This window comes from Anolis carolinensis, chromosome 3, assembly GCF_035594765.1.
Source record: "Anolis carolinensis isolate JA03-04 chromosome 3, rAnoCar3.1.pri, whole genome shotgun sequence".
NCBI lineage: Eukaryota > Metazoa > Chordata > Lepidosauria > Squamata > Dactyloidae > Anolis > Anolis carolinensis.
The window spans coordinates 231,176,550-231,196,428 of record NC_085843.1 but is presented as its reverse complement, the minus strand read 5'-3'; the positions used below and the strand labels follow the sequence as shown (position 1 = coordinate 231,196,428).

General features: G+C 38.1%; 1 protein-coding gene across 3 annotated transcripts in view; it reads left to right on the top strand.

The window, feature by feature from the left end:
• sufu (SUFU negative regulator of hedgehog signaling) overlaps positions 1-19,879 on the top strand; it is a 105,576-nt gene that overhangs the window by 54,399 nt on the left and 31,298 nt on the right. For 2 of the 3 annotated variants that reach the window (XM_003218478.4, XM_008106555.2), the window contains 6 exons: positions 829-971; positions 2,925-3,010; positions 4,629-4,701; positions 6,654-6,810; positions 7,754-7,865; positions 19,055-19,189. In XM_003218478.4, coding sequence (XP_003218526.1) covers positions 829-971; positions 2,925-3,010; positions 4,629-4,701; positions 6,654-6,810; positions 7,754-7,865; positions 19,055-19,189 — 706 coding nt within the window. The remainder of the gene's footprint in view (positions 1-828; positions 972-2,924; positions 3,011-4,628; positions 4,702-6,653; positions 6,811-7,753; positions 7,866-19,054; positions 19,190-19,879) is intronic. The other variant, XM_008106554.3, reaches the window with a different exon arrangement.

Below are 19,879 nucleotides of genomic sequence, written 5' to 3'. Positions count from 1 at the left end.
CCATTAAAATCCAATCCTGCTTATTACTGCTGTATTATTGCTTAACAACATAATGTTATGTATTACACATTGATAGTTTTAACATTAAAGCCATCTGTCTAACTAACTAGAAATCCACAAAAGCTAGTGAAATAAATAATCTTCCAAACTCCTTGCCATTTTTTTTTCTACTGTGTACGGTGGTGCTATTACCAATTGACGAGGGAAATACATATGTGTATGTGTGCGCGTGCGTGCGTGTGCATGTTGTGTTATAAAAATCAAATTGTGGAATTTGGTTCCAAATCCAAAAAAACAATGGCACGTTGTTGGCTAAGAACAGGATATTATGTAGAGATGAAAAATATCAAAGTGCATCAAATCACTTCGGTACAGGGCTTTGGAAATTGCATTTTATAGCAAAAGCATGCATATCCTCCGCACTTTTTTTTCGATTCCTGTAAAATTTGTTCAGATGGATTTTGTACCTTATGGAAATAAGCTCCACAATTGCTGGAAGCACTTTGACAGAAGTAATGAGAGTGTCCAAGAGTCAACAGGACTGAACCAAAAGGGAGGGAAGCCATGTGACCACAGTGAGGCAATGGATAGGGATGAGGAAAATCAGTGGACTCTAGAAAGACTCCTTGGTCCTGGGAGAGTTCATAAATTTGCTTGTCCATTTGGTTATGTATTATGACTGAAAATAAATAAGGGTATGCGTAAATAAATTTTAACTTGATTTTCTACAGTTTTTTCAGCCACTCCTCTTTTTATAGATACGCAAAGAAATATATAGGAGTACTAGTTAACAATTCCTCTCATTCTCCTCCCATTTCTTTTCAACAGAAAATACATTTTGTAGCGGTGATCATGTATCATGGCACAGTCCATTGGACAACAGTGAGTCTAGGATCCAGCATATGCTTCTGACTGAAGATCCCCAAATGCAGCCGGTTCAGACACCATTTGGGGTTGTTACATTTCTGCAGGTACAGTAGCTGAACTGATGTTCTATTCATTGCTTTCAAATAATAATCCTACAGTATTTATTCAAATTGGTAATTGCGGATCTGTGATTCCATTTCATTCTTTTAGAAAATTATTAACATTAGATCACATTTTATTTTAAATGTAATTATATAGGTGGCTGAAGACTGGCAAACATTTGTCATAATGTAAAATTAGTCTCACATTGCACACTATTATGGCAGTTTGATCTTGGTGTCCTTTCCATAATTTCAGTTTTATCCTGAATCTTTCTTAGTCTGGTAAAAACCTTTGAGAGTTCTGTGCAAATACTTATTATGGGTTTAGTAATTTTTTATATTTTTGCCAGTTATATTGCATTTAGGCTTTTGTCATTCATGAATTGTAGTCTTTTGTAATCTACTTGCCAATATTTTTTCTTGCCTTCTTCAGTTATATCAGGAGATTATTTTTGTGATGTTAGCTGTCACAAAATTGCAGATTGTGTGAAGGATTTCTCCCCAATGTTGATTTTAGATATGTATATACAGCCTTTAAAAACTATAGCGTTCTCGCATAGAATTTTCACATTTAAATCTTCAAAAAATAAACAAAAATACAAAACTAATACCTATAATTCAACTACGATTTTTTCAAACAGTGGTCAAATCTGGCATCTATTAAAATTTGACCATTTAAAAACACAGGCCAACTTTTGTTAAGTGAAAGCAATTATCCAAGGCAATTGGGGTTTATTATTCCAGCCTAGCTTGATGTATCTATGTCACATTGTGTTGGAAACTTGTTTAACTTAAAAATAATGTATTGGCTTTCACTGCACTAGCAATGCATTCAGTAAACAGTTGGCTTTGTATATTATTCGAAACAGGATAATCTAGTCAGCAGACTGAAGTAAGGCAGGCACAAATTTGTTGCTTCATCTCTGTAGTTTGGTTGTAGAACCCAGCTTGCCAAAATAAATGAGAAGCATGTATGTTTACTGTGTCCTGGTCTATATTATCTTAGGTAGCAACTTAAAGAGTTGATGAAAAAATCAGATGTATCCTGTGGAGGGGGTGGTGTCACAGTCTCTCTTGGACTTAAAGTCTTTAGTTCTGGATTTCTTTTCATTATTGTTTGCCATGACATCCAGACTCGAAAGCTGCAGTTGATGTTGATTTCCAAATCATGGCTCATTGAGATGAATAAGAAATAATGTAAAAGTATTGTTTGATAGTATGCAAACAGCAGTGAAGAGCATCATGTGTTCACATTTTTATTTCACTATCCCTATCTTAAAACATATGGAATCTATGTGTCTAGTTTGCTACTTTGCCTATCGACTGACTTTGCATAGATGGAGTGGACAGGGCCAGGACTAAAAAAAAATTGGTAAATGCAAAGCCATACCATGGTTTGGCATTGCATTTGTGTTTGTAATATGCCAGTCCTAGAAAGGCATCTGGCTGAGTACCAAAGTTCTTAAGCTATTTAAGCAGTATTTACTCTATGTGGGCATGGCATTTCTGCAAGAAAAGTATGTTGAATATTAAATTACATGATGACAATGTCTGAAATATTAATTTATTTCTGTTGCATATACATTTATTCAAATTGTTATAATCTAAAGCAGGGGTGGAGAAAATGTTGTGGGCTGGAAAGTGATACAAAAATATTACCATCACCACCACCACTACTACTTATTATTATTTTGTTTTTACTGTATTTTGAGGGCCTTCTTCCCCACCCAAATGGTAGAAATCTGTCATATTTTGGTCCGTTACTTCAATTAAAATGGTCTTCTCCTCACTTCCAATATCAATTTGGCCTGTGGTGGTGGTGAAATAGCCTTGGCTCCCTCCACAGTTATTCACTCTCATCTAATGTAATAGGGCCTCTTTTGAATCTAGGCTCCAGTGTATAGCTGGGATGTATATTAGAGGTGACTACTGTCCCATCCTTTTCTTCTTATTTAGATTGTTGGGGTCTGCACTGAGGAACTTCATGCAGCGCAACAGTGGAATGGGCAGGGCATATTAGAACTTCTGCGGACAGTTCCTGTGTAAGTATGGCATCTTCAGACAACTTGGAAACCATGTTACCATTTAAGAAAGAACATTACTCTGTATTAAATACAGCCATATCATCAAATGTTCCAAATTCCACAGTTAGCATGTATTATGAAACTAGGGGCCTATGTATATATTTATTTTCTGATTCCATCTTTTTACTTGAATTTGCAGTCTTTTCAGTTAGCATTTATGAAGGATTGATGAAAATGAGTCTCAGGATAGCTGAATATAATGATGCCAGCCTTATACTGTATCAAAATAGACCTTCTTGTATATCCCAACAATCATACTTCATAAGGTAAAACACATAGAAGAGCCTCCTTAGATGACAAGCAAATTTGTCGTAGTATCATTATTAACTAAAGTATGATTGTTGGAACATACTGCCTACAAGATTTGTCTATCTCCTGTTATTTTGCTTTAATTTATCTAAAATGTATTTATACACTGTCTGCTGCCTTTTGTATGCATCTATTGATTTTTTAAAAAAAATATTTTGTTGCTTATGCAACCTACTTTAAGACCCTCCGTATTAGAAGTGTAGGTTCTGTGTAAAAATCCTCAAGTAAATAAACTGAGAAGAGGTTACACAGGTTGAATATCCCTTATCCAGAAAATCCAAAATCCAAAACAACTCAGATAGTTGATACTCAACCTATACTGAATGGGAAGCTCAAAATGTCAGGAAATAAGGGAAACATTAGAATATTTCAGTATATTTGACTTTAGACACACAAATATTTATTGGCCAATATCTGTTGTTTTCCTTTAAAGCAAGTGTCATTTTAACGATTAGTCCTAGGAATGTATTTGTTCAAAAGTATGAGGTTCTGATTTAATACAGTCCCCTCCATCCATACTAGTTATCGGATTCTGTGCTATTTAGTACTTGCAGATCTCAGAAGAAGAAGCCCGGAATATTTACCATATACAGTTTAATTCAAGATAATCTTCCCTTTATAGGGAATTAGATTCTCCTAGTTACATGAACAGTGAAAATACGTTGTGTGCATAGTACAGTACATGTATAGACATAAAATATTTTGCTAATTTCAAATAAGGGAACAATTTGTGTTTAGGAAACATAAATTCTATCCATAAAAGTTGGTGTGTTCCAATCTGTTATCTGCCTTGGTGTGATACTTTTTGTTTCATTGATTTTCTGTAAACATTTTTTCTCCAAGTACCAGGAACAATGGGGTGCTTCCTTCATCAGTCTCTTGTGTATATGCCTTTAGGTTCCCTGTCAGCTTATGGCAACTGCACGAATTTCATAAGGCTTTCTTAGACAAGGAATATTCAGAGGTGATTTTGCTATAACGTATAGAGCCTGGTATTTGTTGATGGTCTCCCATCCAAGTACTAACCAAGCCTAACACTGTTTAGCATCAAAGTTCAAATGCCAATCTGGTGCCATTAGGTAGTTAGGCACCTTTATTCATAGTCTGTTGGAAAACAATATTTCTATTCTGTTAAAATCTATTTTTACCATTATCTTGAATGTGTGAATGTAAATTTTTATTCTTTCTCCCTTCTGTTCTTCATTGTATCCTAGACAACTTGCAACAGTGATAGTAGCACTTACTGTTTGGTTTTGTGCATTTATAGAGCTGGGGGCCCATGGTTAATAACAGATATGCGACGTGGAGAGACAATATTTGAAATAGACCCACATCTGCAAGTATGTTTTAACTATTCCAGACTATTATTTTTTTGTGATAGCTGATGGTTCTTTTGCTTGTTGTAGTAGAACATCTCAATTCTCTTCTCTGAACGTTCTCAGCACCTTGCAAGAGCTTGAAATAAGAATCCTTGGGTTCAGAGTAACTGGAGATAAGCTTTTAAATAATGAGGGTGTGCTTGACTTCGCTGAATGCATTTCAGCTGTTTACGTTGGGTACTTTGCAATAGCTAATTGTCCTGTTCTCAAACATGTCAGAGCAGCTCACACTCTCCATTGCTTGGGACAGGAAGCAGAGCGCCACTCTGTCTTTTAATCACACAAGGAAAGGAAAAGAACCTGGGAGTTTTGCAAAAATTTAGCATGTGTAGTCTTTTCCTGTTGTGCATGTAGAAGTCGACTCTAATGAAATCTGCCTACATGTCCATTAAAGATATGGGAACTAGAGATGTGCGCGAAAAGTTTTCCTTAGTTTCTTTCGTGCTATCATTTCATTTCAGCCATTTGTCTACACAAAACAAATGAAGGCATTTTCGTAGGAAACGAGAGGCAACACGAAAATCAAATCCTCACAGTCATCATGCTTGCTTTCGTTTTCATTTTGCCCCGTAACAGTGAGCAGGTACTGACAGAGGGCTGCTTTCCCATTACAGCTGATGTGTACCAATGGGTGTTAATATTAATCTTAATAATGATAGTTACTCTGGTATCCTAAGCTGAGTCTGAGAGAGGTCTGCTTCCCCATGACATCTGATGTGTACCAATGGGTGTTAATAATAATATTAATATTAATAACAATAATTATTCTGGGACCCTAAGCTGAGTCTGAGAGAGGGCTGCTTTCCCATGACAGCTGATGTGTGACAATGGGTGTTAACAACAACAACAACATTCTGGGGAAGATCCAAACATTTAAAAAGGTCTTGGGCTAAAAGGGGTCGAAATGCCCTCCATGTATGGCGATTTTCACCCCTCTAGCCTAAAAACCGAGCCGGGGGGGGGGGGGGGGGTGAGCCTCAGAAGCCCTCTCATTGCAGCCAGTAGACCAAAAACTTTTGGGGTTTTTTCGTTAGCAAGACGAAAATTCTGTTCATATAGGCATCCCATTTTCGTGAGCGGAAACAAATACGAAAATGAAACGAAACTACACAAAACAAAGAGCAATTCTATACAAAAGCACAACACTAGTGGGAACGCTCTGTGAATCTAGTTGCCACCGTTGGAATTTACCTGAAGCATGCCAAACGTTGAATCAGCTCAGCAGAGAAAGAAGCTTCCTAAATGCAGTCCTGAGAAGACATGTGTGTTTATACTTGGATGTGAAAAAAGAGAGCCTGAATGAATGTTCTCTGTTTTGTACATTATTTATAGCTGCATCTGTGAGGTTTAGCTTAATACCACCATCTAGTGGTAGGTGTTGGAAGTGGAGACAGGTAATTTTCTTCAGTTACACACTCTTTGTAATAATTAGTAACTTGTATGATGCAGGAGAGTTATGTTCTAATTTTAGGTTTCAAGTCTGGAAAATCACTAAGGAGCAGATTATGTTTTTTATCTCACAGAAGAACTGAGCACTGCAAAAAAGGAAGAGACTTCGTGTGATTTTGAAAAATGAAGCACACTAAGAGAATGAACCATTGCTGATTGATTAGAACCCATTTTTCATTAAATACTTCGTAATTTAGTTTTGAATTCAAATTTGTGGCTCAGATAGTGCGTAGCAAACAATGAATAATAGTTCAATTGTCTGCATGTCTGTTTGGAACTGGGCAGTGTATTGCCTACCAATTTGGTATGGTATATTTTCTTTTGTGCATGTAGGAAAGTATTATAGTTCTTCATTTGTTAGGTGCTAATTGTTAACTAAATTGTAAAATGACTGCAAGATACTAGTGTAATAGCAGGATAGGACCATAGACTCAAAGGACTTGGCTGTTTTGAATCCCTTTAAGCAGGACAGAGTTGATAAAGGGATTGAGACAGACGGCTCAAACCTGAGTGGTGTCAGTGCTAAATGTGCCTGGGATGATCTCAGCCGTCCACCAGAAGATGATGAAGACAGTAGAAGTATCTGCATTGGCTCACATCCCCGGCGATTGTCAGGGAAAGGTAAGAGACAATTTGATCAAGCAATCAGAAGTTTGTTTTCTGGGCATTCCAACTCAGCTAATACATTACATCTGGCTTAATACAATGCCTACCATGTAAGTTAATACAAAACTGAGGTTAGTTTTTCAGAAGTTCACATTTTACATTTGGAGCACACTGTGGCCTTCAACTGTAACAATTTTCCCAATAAAACTTGCATCACTCCTGATAAAAAAAGATGGGCATTTTCCTATCTATGCATGTAGTCTAGTACTTGGGCAACATCTTAAATATGGGTTGTTTTTTTTTGGCTTTATATAAGGTAAAGGTAAAGGTTTTCCCCTGACATTAAGTCCAATCGTGTCTGACTCTGGGGGTTGGTGCCCACCTCAATTTCTAAGCCAAAGAGCCGGCGTTGTCCATAGACACCTCCAAGGTCATGTGGCTGGCATGACTGCATGGAGCGCCGTTACCTTCCTGCCGAAGCGGTCTGGCTGTAACACTGCTACATTGAATATAAATGAATACACCCAAAACAAACTAAAACCTGAATATGAGAAGATTCAGACTTTAATTCACCCTAGATGATATGGCAAGATTTTTGTTTGTTTGTTTGTTTGTTTTTTTGGGAAACCCCCAAATCGATTTGGTTAAATTTTAGAAGTTTCCCTCTTACTTCAAATCTATAGTTTTGACAGTTATTTCTAGTATTTTCCCCCAAAACCAGATTTGAAGATTGCAGCATACACCGTTATTTCTTATTACAGCTTTGCTTGAAGGGCAGCCACTAGACACAGTTTGCAGTTTTTCACAGCAAATCATAATTAATACCAAGCAGAAAACAGAGGGGGAAGCCAGATGATGGAGAAGAGTAGTGGACAACTCATTTGGGGTCTTACAGTTATTCTTTAGCAGGTCACTATTCTTTGGCAGTTTTGTTTATTTTTAATTGTTGTTATTTCAGATACAGAACAGATCCGAGAAACTCTGCGAAGGGGGCTTGAGATTAACAGCAAGCCTATTCTGCCACCAATTAATACTCAGAGACAGAATGGGCTGAACAATGACAGAGCACCGTAAGTTATGTATTGTCTTTTGACCTTCAGGGTGAGAGAGGACATTTATCTAAATTAATTATATTTTATTTATTTTGTGTCAAAAGCATTGTATAATAAATAAATTTAAAAGTGGTGAAATAAAGGAAATCACAAGCAGCTAAATAGTTTTAGACCAAAAGCGGGCAACAGGAACTGCATTGTCCGTAGCTTTAAACAACTCCTCCTCTGTACATGAGGCAGGACATTGTGGGCAAGCATACATATGCGGAGTTGTTTGTTCTGCTCCACAATCACACAAGGTGGAGGATTCCTCCAGGTAGTGCCATCTTGCCAAGTTGTCTTTTGATCTGCCCACTCCGCTTCTGAGTCTGTTTAGGGACTTCCAAGTTGCCCATTCTTGGTTTGCCCCTGGAGGAAGACCCTCATGGGGGGCCATCCAGTTAGAATTACCTGGTTTAGCTGCCCAGAGGACAACTCTTGCTGTTGCTGGAGGAACATCAAGAGGAGTGGTGGTTCTCATGAAGCCCTTCCTTGATTTGAGTCCAGTGGGAGGAGGATAATAGTCATGCAGTGGACGGCTTTCACAATGTTCGACCTTATTTCTCTCACAGTTAGCAGCAACTTCCCGTCGCACGTCAGGAGGGGCAATGCCAGCTAACTTGTAGAGTTTATCAACAGGTGTAGGTTTAAGGCATCTTGTGATTATTCTGCATGTTTCGTTCAGTGCTATGTCCACCTGCTTTGCATGGGCAGACTTGTGCCAGACAGGACAGGTGAACTCAGCAGTTGAGTAAGACAAGGCCAGGGCTGATGTTCTTATTAATTGTGGGTCTGCACCCCATGCACTGCCAGTAAGTTTCCGCAGGATGTTGTTGCGTGCAGCTACTTTGTGCTTGGTGTTTCATGCAGTGTTCGATCTAAGGTGACACCAAGGTATTTAGAATGGAAACAGTGTTCGAGCTCTTGGCCTTCCCAAGTAACTTTCAGTTTCCTGTTGACTTCACGGTTACGTAGGTGGAAAGCACACACTTGTGACTTGGAAGGATTAGGCTTCAGGTGGTTCTCTTTGTATTAATTATATAGTACCACAATATGTTTTTAATTCTTGGAAAAAAAATACTTTGGCCCAACTCACAATCTAAAAGACAGAAATTAGGAAGGGGGATCTTGCACAAGGGAGGGTACTTCACATACCAGCATATGATAGAGTTTATTCAGAATTATCAGCTGTTGACTAAGACAAATATGTAGGATATTTATTTCATCTAAGACATTATCTCCCAATAAACTTTTGGCCAGGTAGGAGATAACTGTTTATGGGTCTGATCAGTGTGTTCAGCTTCCCATGATTAGGTGGTTGCCCCTCCACCCAAAATCCTACCAGGGACTTAGCCTTCCTGTTGCAGCCAAAAATCACTGTGGCCACTATTTCATTGCTACTGCACAATTGGGAAACATGGCATGTGCAGTTCAGACACTTTGTTTCTGACAGAATTAAGTTTTCAGCAGTCAGTTTTGACCATGATTCTTCTGGGGCGCAAAACATGTTTTCTTTGCAACAAAATAATTGACTTTGATCACTATGTAGAAATAAACAAGGATTATATATTGCATACCTCTGGGTTAGTTTAGTGAGGCTTTGTTGATCATTGATTTTATCCCAAAGGTGCAAGGCAAAACATAGGCCTGATTGATAGTAGCCTAGTAGCAGTCCAGTGCAAGAAAAAAATGAATTGAGATCTGCTACTTTGCCACTAATAAACAGTTGGTGTCCACTATATGATTAAATACATAGACTTCCTTATTATAAACTGTATTTAGAAGCTTCAGAATATGGGACAGTTTATCCTCTCCTGAGCTCACAGCTTCATGTAGAGCATGATGCAGTGACATTTTCTGAGCAGTGTCTTTGAAGTAATAAAGAGCAGCCTTGATCTATACACTTTTATATATCTGTTGTAAAGCGTTAGTCTGTTGACTTCCCACCTCCATGAAATTGCTCTCGTGACTCATACTTAATTTTGGTTAATATTGCGTAGAAGTTGGTTCTTCGAATACACTAAAACATTATCAGATTCTGCTTTCTCTAAATGGCTGTAGAGGTAGGTTTTTAAAAATAGTATCTTCATGGAGACAAATATAGTTGTTATTTAGCATGCAATGGGAAAACCACATTGTCAAATGCCCATGAAGACTATAACATGTCATGGGACTTTTGTGCTAGTGACTATATACAAACTGGCAAGCCACCCTGAAAGACATCAGCAGACTTACTTCCCTTTGGTGTGGAAATCCATTATGTGAAACACTAAGTCCATTCAGTTAAAAGAATTAATAAAGAATTCCCCTAGGGTCTACTTCATGTGTCTTACCAGGTGACGTGCCATTACAAGAATTAGCAACTTGTCATCTTACCAGAAGTTAGGAACACTTTGTTTTGAGAGCAAATCAGTTCCCCCTTGGTGAGCAGAATGCCAGCTTGTTCTTAATACTTCACATTCTGCAGGCCACTTTGGCCTTCAAATGATGGCTCTCGTTGATCTATGTTCTTCGGAGTCACTGAAATACAGTACAATCCTCCAGTTATTATAAGATGAATCAATAGAAAGAGTCAGGACTTTGGTTGTTTAATTGGTATGCATTTCCTTGTAAACGAATTTAATAATTTGCCATTCAGATTATGAAGAAAACAGGCTTGTTTACCTACTTCTGTTGGATTGTTTGTATTTTACTTCATTGTTCTTTTTTTAGGAATATAAATGACTTGAGCCATAGCTTCTCAGTGGTGTGAAGGAACTAAAGTAAAAACACTACCTCTTTCTGTGCCTTCTATATAGATTCATGAAGGGGAGGGATGTATGGAAACTATATATTTAGTCTGAACAGAGAAGTGCATTTCAAACAACAGGGATTAATAGTATATATCTATGTCTTTGTTTTATATTGAGTTATATAGAGTTATATTGATCTCTGAATAATCAAGCAGTGTATTATGATGTGTACTGGAGATGATTAGCTTAGAATCATAGAGTTGGAAGAGACCATGGGCCATCTAGTCCAACCCCATGCCGTGCAGGAAAAGCACAATCAAAGAGAGCCCCCTTCGGTTAGATAAAAGTGGGGTATCAATAAATATGATAATAATAAAGTATCCCTGACAGATGGCCATCCAGCTTCTGTTTAACAGCTTCCAAGGAAGGAGCTTCCACCACACTCCAGAGCAGAGAGTTCCACTGCTGAATAGCTCTTAAAGTCAGGAATCTCCTTTTCTATAATTTGAACCCATTGCTCCGAGTCCTAGTTTTCAGGGCAGCAGAAAACAAGCCTGCTCCCTCTTCCTTATGATATCCTTTCACATATTTGTAAATAGCTATCATGTTTCCTCTCAACTTTCTTGAGTGGAATGATGCATAGACCTCAGAAGGAACTTTGCTCTAAAATGAGTTATTTCCTGCTGTATGTTTTGCATTTCTTTCCTAACTGCTTGGATGGCATTTACGATTCTTCTACATGCATCACATACATTTTAAAGAATTCTTACAACACTAAAATAATACTGTATTATAAATTATGGGGACTGGAAAATAGTAGCTTGCTTCAGACCACCTGGGAAGTTCTTGATTGAACAGAGACATCCTGGGGATCTTAAGCTTGTAGAAACACTGTTCTGTACTGGCTTTTTTTTTGAAGAACATTTGTTTTTAAGTTTTTACATTTTTCTGTCTTTGTGAAGTTCTGTTCAACAAGAGTTGGTCCAGAATTTCTTTTATAATGTGGCTAAATTATAATGGTGTAGAGCAGGGATTCTCAAACTTTTTCAGCCACAGAACTTTTTTTGGAGCAAGAGATTATTGTGGAGCCCCAAGACATGTTTATATATTATATTATATATAATGTATATGCATCAGGCATTGCAGACTTTTTGATCAACATAAACCTAACAGTATTTCAGTGGAAGGTCATTCAGCCCAACCCCTTTCTGCCATGCAGGGAAAGCACAATCAAAGCACCCTCAACAGATGGCCATCCGTCCTTTGTAGTAGTAGTAATAGTAGTACAGTAGAGTCTCACTTATCCAAGCTTCGCTTATCCAAGTTTCTGGATTATCCAAGCCATTTTTGTAGTCAATGTTTTCAATATATCGTGATATTTTGGTGCTAAATTCAAAAATACAGTAATTACAGCATAACATTACTGCGTATTGAACTACTTTTTCTGTCAAATTTGTTGTAAAACATGATGTTTTGGTGCTTAATTTGTAAAATCATAACCTAATTTGATGTTTAATAGGCTTTTCCTTAATCCCTCCTTATTATCCAAGATATTCGCTTATCCAAGCTTCTGCCGGCCCGTTTAGCTTGGATAAGTGAGACTCTACTGTAGTAGTAGTAGTCGTAATAATAATAATAATTATATAATAGCAGCAGAAACCCCAGGGGCCATCCAGTCCAGCCCCCTTCTGCCATGCAGGAAAAGTTCAATCTAAGCACCCCTGAATGGTGGGAGGGAAATAGGGTTTTGGAAGCAATCAAGGCGACATGGAAAGGACTTGACTGTCGAGGAAGGTGAGGAAAAAAGGCTTTTGAGGGTGAGGGAAGTTAGGAAAGGGGCTTTTGAATACAAAGGAGGCGGGGAAAGCTTTTGGGAGCAAGGGAAGCAGTGGAAAAGGAAAGAGCAAGAAAGAGGAAGGAAAGCTTAGAGCGGGAGGGAGAAACCATGGAGTCTCTCAGTATGCTTCGTGGACTCCCAAGGGCTCCACAGAGCACACTTTGAGAACCACTGATGTAGAGGGTGGTGGATGGGCATGTGCATGTGTATTTCCAGAAGTGAACTTTGCTTTTAGCATGGGAAGTCATGATTTTTCAATTTCAGGTCTTCCCCTTTCATTCAATGAATATGAATAATAATGCAGTTGTATGGCTTGCTATTCATCAGATGTTCAGAAATTGTTGTGTTGGGTGTATACCTGATTAAACTACAGAAACCTGGAGCACATTCAATCACATTGAACTGGCTCTATAACATTGCTGTGTAAAGCAGTGCATATTTCTCCTAATAGTGAATTCATGAAGTGAATACTGTAGAATTATAGTTGAAAGGGGGCCTGTGAGAAACACAATGAATATATTAGTTTGACCAAGGAAACAATAAAATTGCATAATTACAGTTGGAAGGGGTAGCAGAGGGCACATCTACAAACAATCCCACTATTTAAGAATGTTCAGTAGCAGTAGAATGAGGAGTAATAATTGATGGTTGAGAAAATTAATTCTATCCTTAGAGGAAATGGCTGACTTGAATACAGAACATTAGACTATTTTGTTGCATGGCTTCTCCTATAAGGACATTGGTCTTTTAATGTAGCAGCAAGTGAGTGTTGGCATGGTGATTGCTGCCATTCTCCCGGATGTTCTTGGTCCAATGGGAATGACAGATCATCTGTGCCCTTCTGAAGACCTTATTGCTGTCAACAGACTGAACTGTTGTTTCCTCTTCAAGCAGCAATGGAAATTCTTTCTTGCATTCTGCTTTCCATTGAATGCCATCACTTCTCAGTTCTCTAGAGGTACATATACAGTTTGGTAGGTAGCAGAGCAAGATTGTCACTGGTTTTCTTCCCTAGAACTCAGGAGTCTCCAGGTTTGCAAAATGCATTACAGGCAGTTCCCAAGTTATGAACCATTTAGGTTCTGTAGGTTTGTTCCTAAGTTGAATTTGTAAGTCAGAACAGGTACATTTTATAGTGTAACTCTAGCCAAAAATATATATGTTTTAGCTTTGGATAGCATAGAAGATTTCACCTCCCGTCCTGTCCCTGTAATAGCTGGATTTTGAGAAAAATGTCTTGTTGTGGAAACAAGGATTGGTGAAAAAGCCTCAGTTTAGACAACTTCTCCCCATGATAACTCTTTCTGGAGTGAATTTCCCTTCCTAGAGGCAGATTTCTCTCACTTCCTGTTGTCTCACTCCCGTTCTTAACTATTAGATGTTTGTAAGTTGGATCTTTGTAACTCAGGGACTGCCTGTGCATGTTTTCTGTCCTTCTAATTAAATCATTAAATGAAAGATAGGTCATTGCCTAGAGATATAGGCATGTGTAGTGTTGGGGACAGGTAGTTCTGCAGAAGTTTCTGGCCTTCATTTCTCATCAACTCTGACCAGACTGGTAAAAAATCATGTGCCTTACTGTTCAGCGGCATATGGCATGCCACATATTCTTCATCCCTGCAATATTGGGTTGATATTTGGGTTAACCTTATTGTATCTGAAAGTAAACAATATATGAAAACATATTTGCCTAATTTTAAATCCTAAAGAAGCCCCTACCCACACAAAACACAACTGCTCCTCAGGCCCATGTTTGAAGCATCTGGCATTGGCCACAGAAGTTTACTGTTCTGGATTGGACTCTAGACTGGCGAGGTTTTGCAGCATGTGGTAGAAGTTTTATAAACTTTAAGTCAGCCACAGGATCACCATCAGAGAAAGATATTTTCATTGTGTGTGGTCCTAAATCCTCCAAAGCATATTAAAGAGAGTTATTTCTGTCTCAGATGTACCTTTTTTTCTCAGTAGGCTGGTAATTGGAGACATTTGCAGACATTACCCATGGATAGGTTTGGTAATGCTTCCTTTAAAAAAAAAAGTCCTCTTCGGGGGTTTATAGTTGGACCATGGAGGGCAAAAATGCCGAACACACCTGCTAGACCGTACTTAGGGGCAAATGCTACAAAAAAAAACATGTGGGTTACATGTTTAGAGTTAATGATTTGCCTAAGTTCAAGTAGCTTTCTGTATAGCAGAAGAAGGATTTGAACTCTGGTCTTTTAGAGTCCTAAGATGAAACTTAAATCAGTATCCCGATTTAGCTCACTTTGTCATTCAACTATTATGCTATCATTATCCAGTTGTAATTTCCCTTCTTGCTGGATTATACAGCTCTTGGTGCTGTTATAGAACTTTTGGTGATTACAGAGTCCCCTTTAAAGCACTAAACTAGTTTGTCATTCAGTTTGCAGGTACTGAATTTGCAGGTTTTGCTTTCTTTCATTTATGCCAATAGTAAGCCTTAATTCGCTGTTAGTGTAGAATGCAAATTAGAATCGGAAATTATGGTTTTACTATGGCTTCCAGTTAATGGCAAAATCAGACCAGAGTTAGTTAAAATAGTGAACTATGATTTGCTGCAGAAGTAGAAGTTATGGAGCAGAAAACAAATACACATAGAAATCTAACTTTCTCAAACCATGTTTTGAAATGTGAAAATACATGATGGATAAAATTAGTGGAGCGGTCCAGTATGGTAAAGTGTTTTAGAGATAGTGATAAACTTTCGAAGATTTACCTGACTTACTGGCTACACATCCCAAAGTACATTCAAGAAATCTATATGAGTTCTGTCTAAGTACTAGAGCTGGGATTTGTCTTGTCCACACCCCATCTTTTATTTTAATAAACCAAGAGTGAAACACGCAAACATTTACTAAACATTGCTTTCTCTTCAGGAGCCCTAAAATGGATGCTTATTGGCATTAAATTTTTGAGTGGCAGTTGATAATCTCTAACATGGAAAGAGCCAAACTTGGGCCCAGGTTTCTGCATCTGAGCATGGCATGCTTTGACCTGTTGTTCTCACAGGTCTTTCAGATATAATAAGGGTAGAAAGATGACAGGGTCTAGTGTTACTGCAGATTACCAGTGTGGCTGGCTCTGCAGCACAACCCCAGATTTTTAAGTCTAGTATGGCTGCGGCGAACAGCACTGCGGCTAACAGCACTGCTGTTCATCTCAATTCACAAGATTTAGAAACCTATTCAGGCTTTGGTAAGAACAGAAGATGAGGGAAGAAATAGTTGAAAGTCAGCAAAAGTCACCTTGGTAACTGCTGCATTACGCTCACTCAGAATGAAGAGACTTCAAACATGACTACAAACAGCTTTAAAGAAACAAAAAGAATTTAATCATCTAAAGAATTAATCTGACAACTGCCCACACTTACACCTCCCACAATCCTTCAATCACTTGGGAATGAGCTTTAATCTCAAATTCCCCTCTAGTTGCATAAAATGCTAGATGTGCAGTCTTCAAACTGGGGCATTTCCGACACATTGCTCTCATGCAAATGCTCTCCCTCTCCCTAACACAGCAGCCTTGCCTTTTGTCAATTTTTTTGTTTCATTTTTTCTGGATGCAAACTGAGAATCATGAATTATTTGTGTTGGTAGATAACACATTCAGTCTGGTGAGGCCTTAGCAATATTTTATGTGCTGATTAGTGCAGTCTTAATTGTAAAAATTAAAATTTGAGTTATTTTTCTAAATAGGTCTGATTAAACAGAAAGGAGGATGTGTGTGAAAAAAATCTGAGATGAAGGCTGCCCATGAAGTAAAAATAACAAATACTAGACACGCCAAATTTTCTGAGCTAGCCTTTTTAAAGCTAACACTTGGAAGGGAAAAAGTATAGTAATTACGTATTGTCCCATCCTCTTTTTTTTAAAAAAGTAAGGAATCCCATCATTCTCTCATCCATGTTGTCCTCTTTCCCAAGGACTAGGCAAGAATTTTCATTCAGGTTAAAAAGAATGTGCAAATCTCCTGCATACTTAGTGCTTTACTCAGCTTAGCATAGGTTATTGAAAACCTAATATGTGGGTGGCCCTGCCAGTACCCTCCCTTTCTTAAGAACTAGCAAGGCAAAGAGTGGGGTCTTCATTTCAGAAACAAAGTAGATGGGAACCCCTGAGCTTTCAGGGTCACTCAGTAAAGAAAACCTCAGTGTCAAGAGCTAGAGCCAACAGGTCTCAGTTAAATATAGATTTAGGGGAGCTTTTCCAAGGCCTTGGGGTAATCTGGTCTGGAGAAGTAGCCCAGCAGGATGTAGTCAAGCCAAAAAATGAGGACAAATGAAGTTCATAGCAAAGGAACAGACTCTTGAAATATGAAACTGGCCAAACATTAAACATTCCTACTTACACTAATAGTTTATTTCATAGAATCTTGAGGTTGATGCTGAGATATAACAATTGTAACTTGATCAAATTACATGACAACATAATTGTAACACCAGTATAGCTGTACTCTTGACAGAAACAGAAATGGGACATTTATGCAGCATGTTATGTGCTGGGTATTCTATGGTTTTCTCCAGAACCAGCTGCATAAAATTCATAGCATTACTTTTTGGCAACAAGTGGTGCTTTATTTGTGAGTTGTCGCTCTGTCAAAATCTGCTGCAACCCTTCCCTAGTGAAACTCTGGATTGTCATTTTGGGGAGCAGTTTGGTTAAACGAACAATGTAGCACAGTTCATGTTGACACCAATTCAATCTGGCATATGGGTAGTGGTAGGTAAAGGTAAAGGTTTCCCCTGACTTTAAGTCCAGTCATGTCTGACTCTGAGGGTTGGTGCTTATCTCCATTTCTAAGCCGAAGAGCTGGCGTTGTCCGTAGACACCTCCAAGGTCATGTGGCCGGCATGACTGCATGGAGCGCCGTTACCTTCCCGCTGGAGCGGTACCTATTGATCTACTCACATTTGCATGTTTTTGAACTGCTAGGTTGGCAGGAGCTGGAGCTAACAGCGGGCGCTCAAGCCACTCCTGGGATTTGAACCTGGGACCTTTTGGTCTGCAAGTTCAGCAGCTCAGCGCTTTAACACACTTCGCCACCAGGGCTCCAAGGGTAGTGGTAGAAGTATAGAATTCTCTATATACACTGATAGGTCAGTTTTTATTTCTCGGGGAAATTATAATTTGTATGGAACCTCTGTACATAATATTTTACAGAATAAAACAACAATTAGAATGTTTGCCAATCCTGTCAAAGACATACAATCTAATTTACATGCACACGCACAGAGGAATGTGAAAGGAGCATTCCCTCGAATAAAATGTGTGATTTGATACCTAATTTTAAGACTGCCTACCATGGACGGAAGGTACAAAATTCTTTGCTGTGTTAACATATTTTCTCAACGTTTATATCCATTTAACTGTGGAATTTTGTGTGTGCCTATATGCCTTTAAATTGCTGTTGACTTATAGCAATCCTATGAATCTCATAGTTTTCTTAAGCAAATGAATACTCAGAGTAGTTTGCCAATTCCTAGCTCTGAAATATAACCGAAAGCACCTAATATTCATTGGTGGTCCCCCTTCCTAGTACTAACCATAACTGACCCTGCTTAACTTCCAGAAAAAGACAGAATCTGTTGCATCTACAGTCTTTGCATTTTCCAAATGAGTTTGTATAGTTATATTTCATAATCTAAAATTTTGGGTCTGAATGGACTGGTCCTTATCTTCGTTTTTTGAGAACATTATCTGTTGTATGATTTAAGTGAGTTTATAATTCTGGATTCAAATGCACATTGTTTATCTACAGGTGTTATGAATAATGTTGTTCTAGGAGCAATTGAGTTCTAAGGACAAAACAGTTGAGAGGAAGAATGAGATGTGAAAGGATTTTGTTGTTCAAAAGTATCTGTTTTCAGTCATATTGTTACAGTAGAGTCTCACTTATCCAACGTTCTGGATTATCCAACACATTTTTGTAGTCAATGTTTTCAAAACATCGTGATATTTTGGTGCTAAATTCCTAAATACAGTAATTACTACGTAGCATTACTGCATATTGAAATACTTTTTCTATCAAATTTGTTGTATAACATGATGTTTTGATGCTTAATTTGTAAAATCATAACCTAATTTGATGTTTAATAGGCTTCTCCTTAATCCCTCCTTATTATCCAACATATTCGCTTATCCAACATTCTGGCGGCCCATTTATGTTGGATAAGTGAGACTCTACTGTACTTAGTAGTTTAAAAACATTGAAGCCTGGAATAAATCATATCTTTATAAAATAAGCATGATCATATTTGAACCCTAGAAAATAATACTGTGATTTTAAAATCATATGTGCCAGATTTCTTGTAAAGAACAGGGAACAAAGTGTTTATAAACCAAAACCACAGGATCAAAACTAGATGTAATATGATGGCAGGTGAAGTTGAAGGTAAAAATAATGGCAACAAATAATCATTTTTTGTGTTTCTGGGAAACTTTAATTCATTTACCACAGTTGTTTGGTGTTGTTTGGGTTTGACATTGTAACCCATAATTGAGTTTCCCTCCACAAAATTTCTGTGCAGCAATAAGATACTGGTCTTGGGGCCTAATTGCTTATGTTTTTCTTTCCCTTAGAAGTCGCAAAGATAGTCTAGAAAGTGAAAGCTCTGCAGCAATTATTCCTCATGAGCTGATTCGCACAAGGCAGCTCGAGAGTGTGCATCTAAAGTTTAATCAGGAATCAGGAGCATTAATTCCACTTTGTTTAAGGTAAGCGGCACTTCAACTTTTCTCAGGAAACTGCAGCTGGGATGTCAGTTCAAGCTTATATTACTAAGCTTGCAAGGACTAGCCTGAGATATTGTGTGCATACCTATATGGCATAAAACACATGATTTTGTTTTAAAGTTAGAGCATAGGCCTGAAAATGCTCTGTCTTCTGAAAATAGTTAATATTTCTTTGTAAAATGTTCTTTGCCAATGCATTTCTAGTTGCCTTGTGACCTATTATACATCAGAAAATAAACTAGTGGCAGATCTCCTCCTGACTTCCAATATATCTAGGTACAGTAGAGTCTTGCTTATCCAACCTCCACTTATCCAACATTCTGTATTATCCAACGCAGTCTTCCTTTTAGTAGTCACTGTTTTTGTAGCCAATGTTTTCAATACATTGCAATGTTTTGGTGCTAAATTCGTAAATATAGTAATTACTACATAACGTTACGGTGTATTGAAGTGCTTTTTCTGTCGATTTGTTGTAAAACATGTTGTTTTGGTGCTTAATTTGTAACATCATAACACAATTTGACATTTAATAGCCTTTTCCTTAATCCCTCCTTATGGGTGAGTGAGTGAGGGACGGAGGGCGGGCTCGCTGGCTGGCTCCTTCTCCAGGTCGGGTGCCGATGCTGCCGGCCCCGCCATGGCAAAGGCCCTCCCCGTTCACATGCTGCCGGC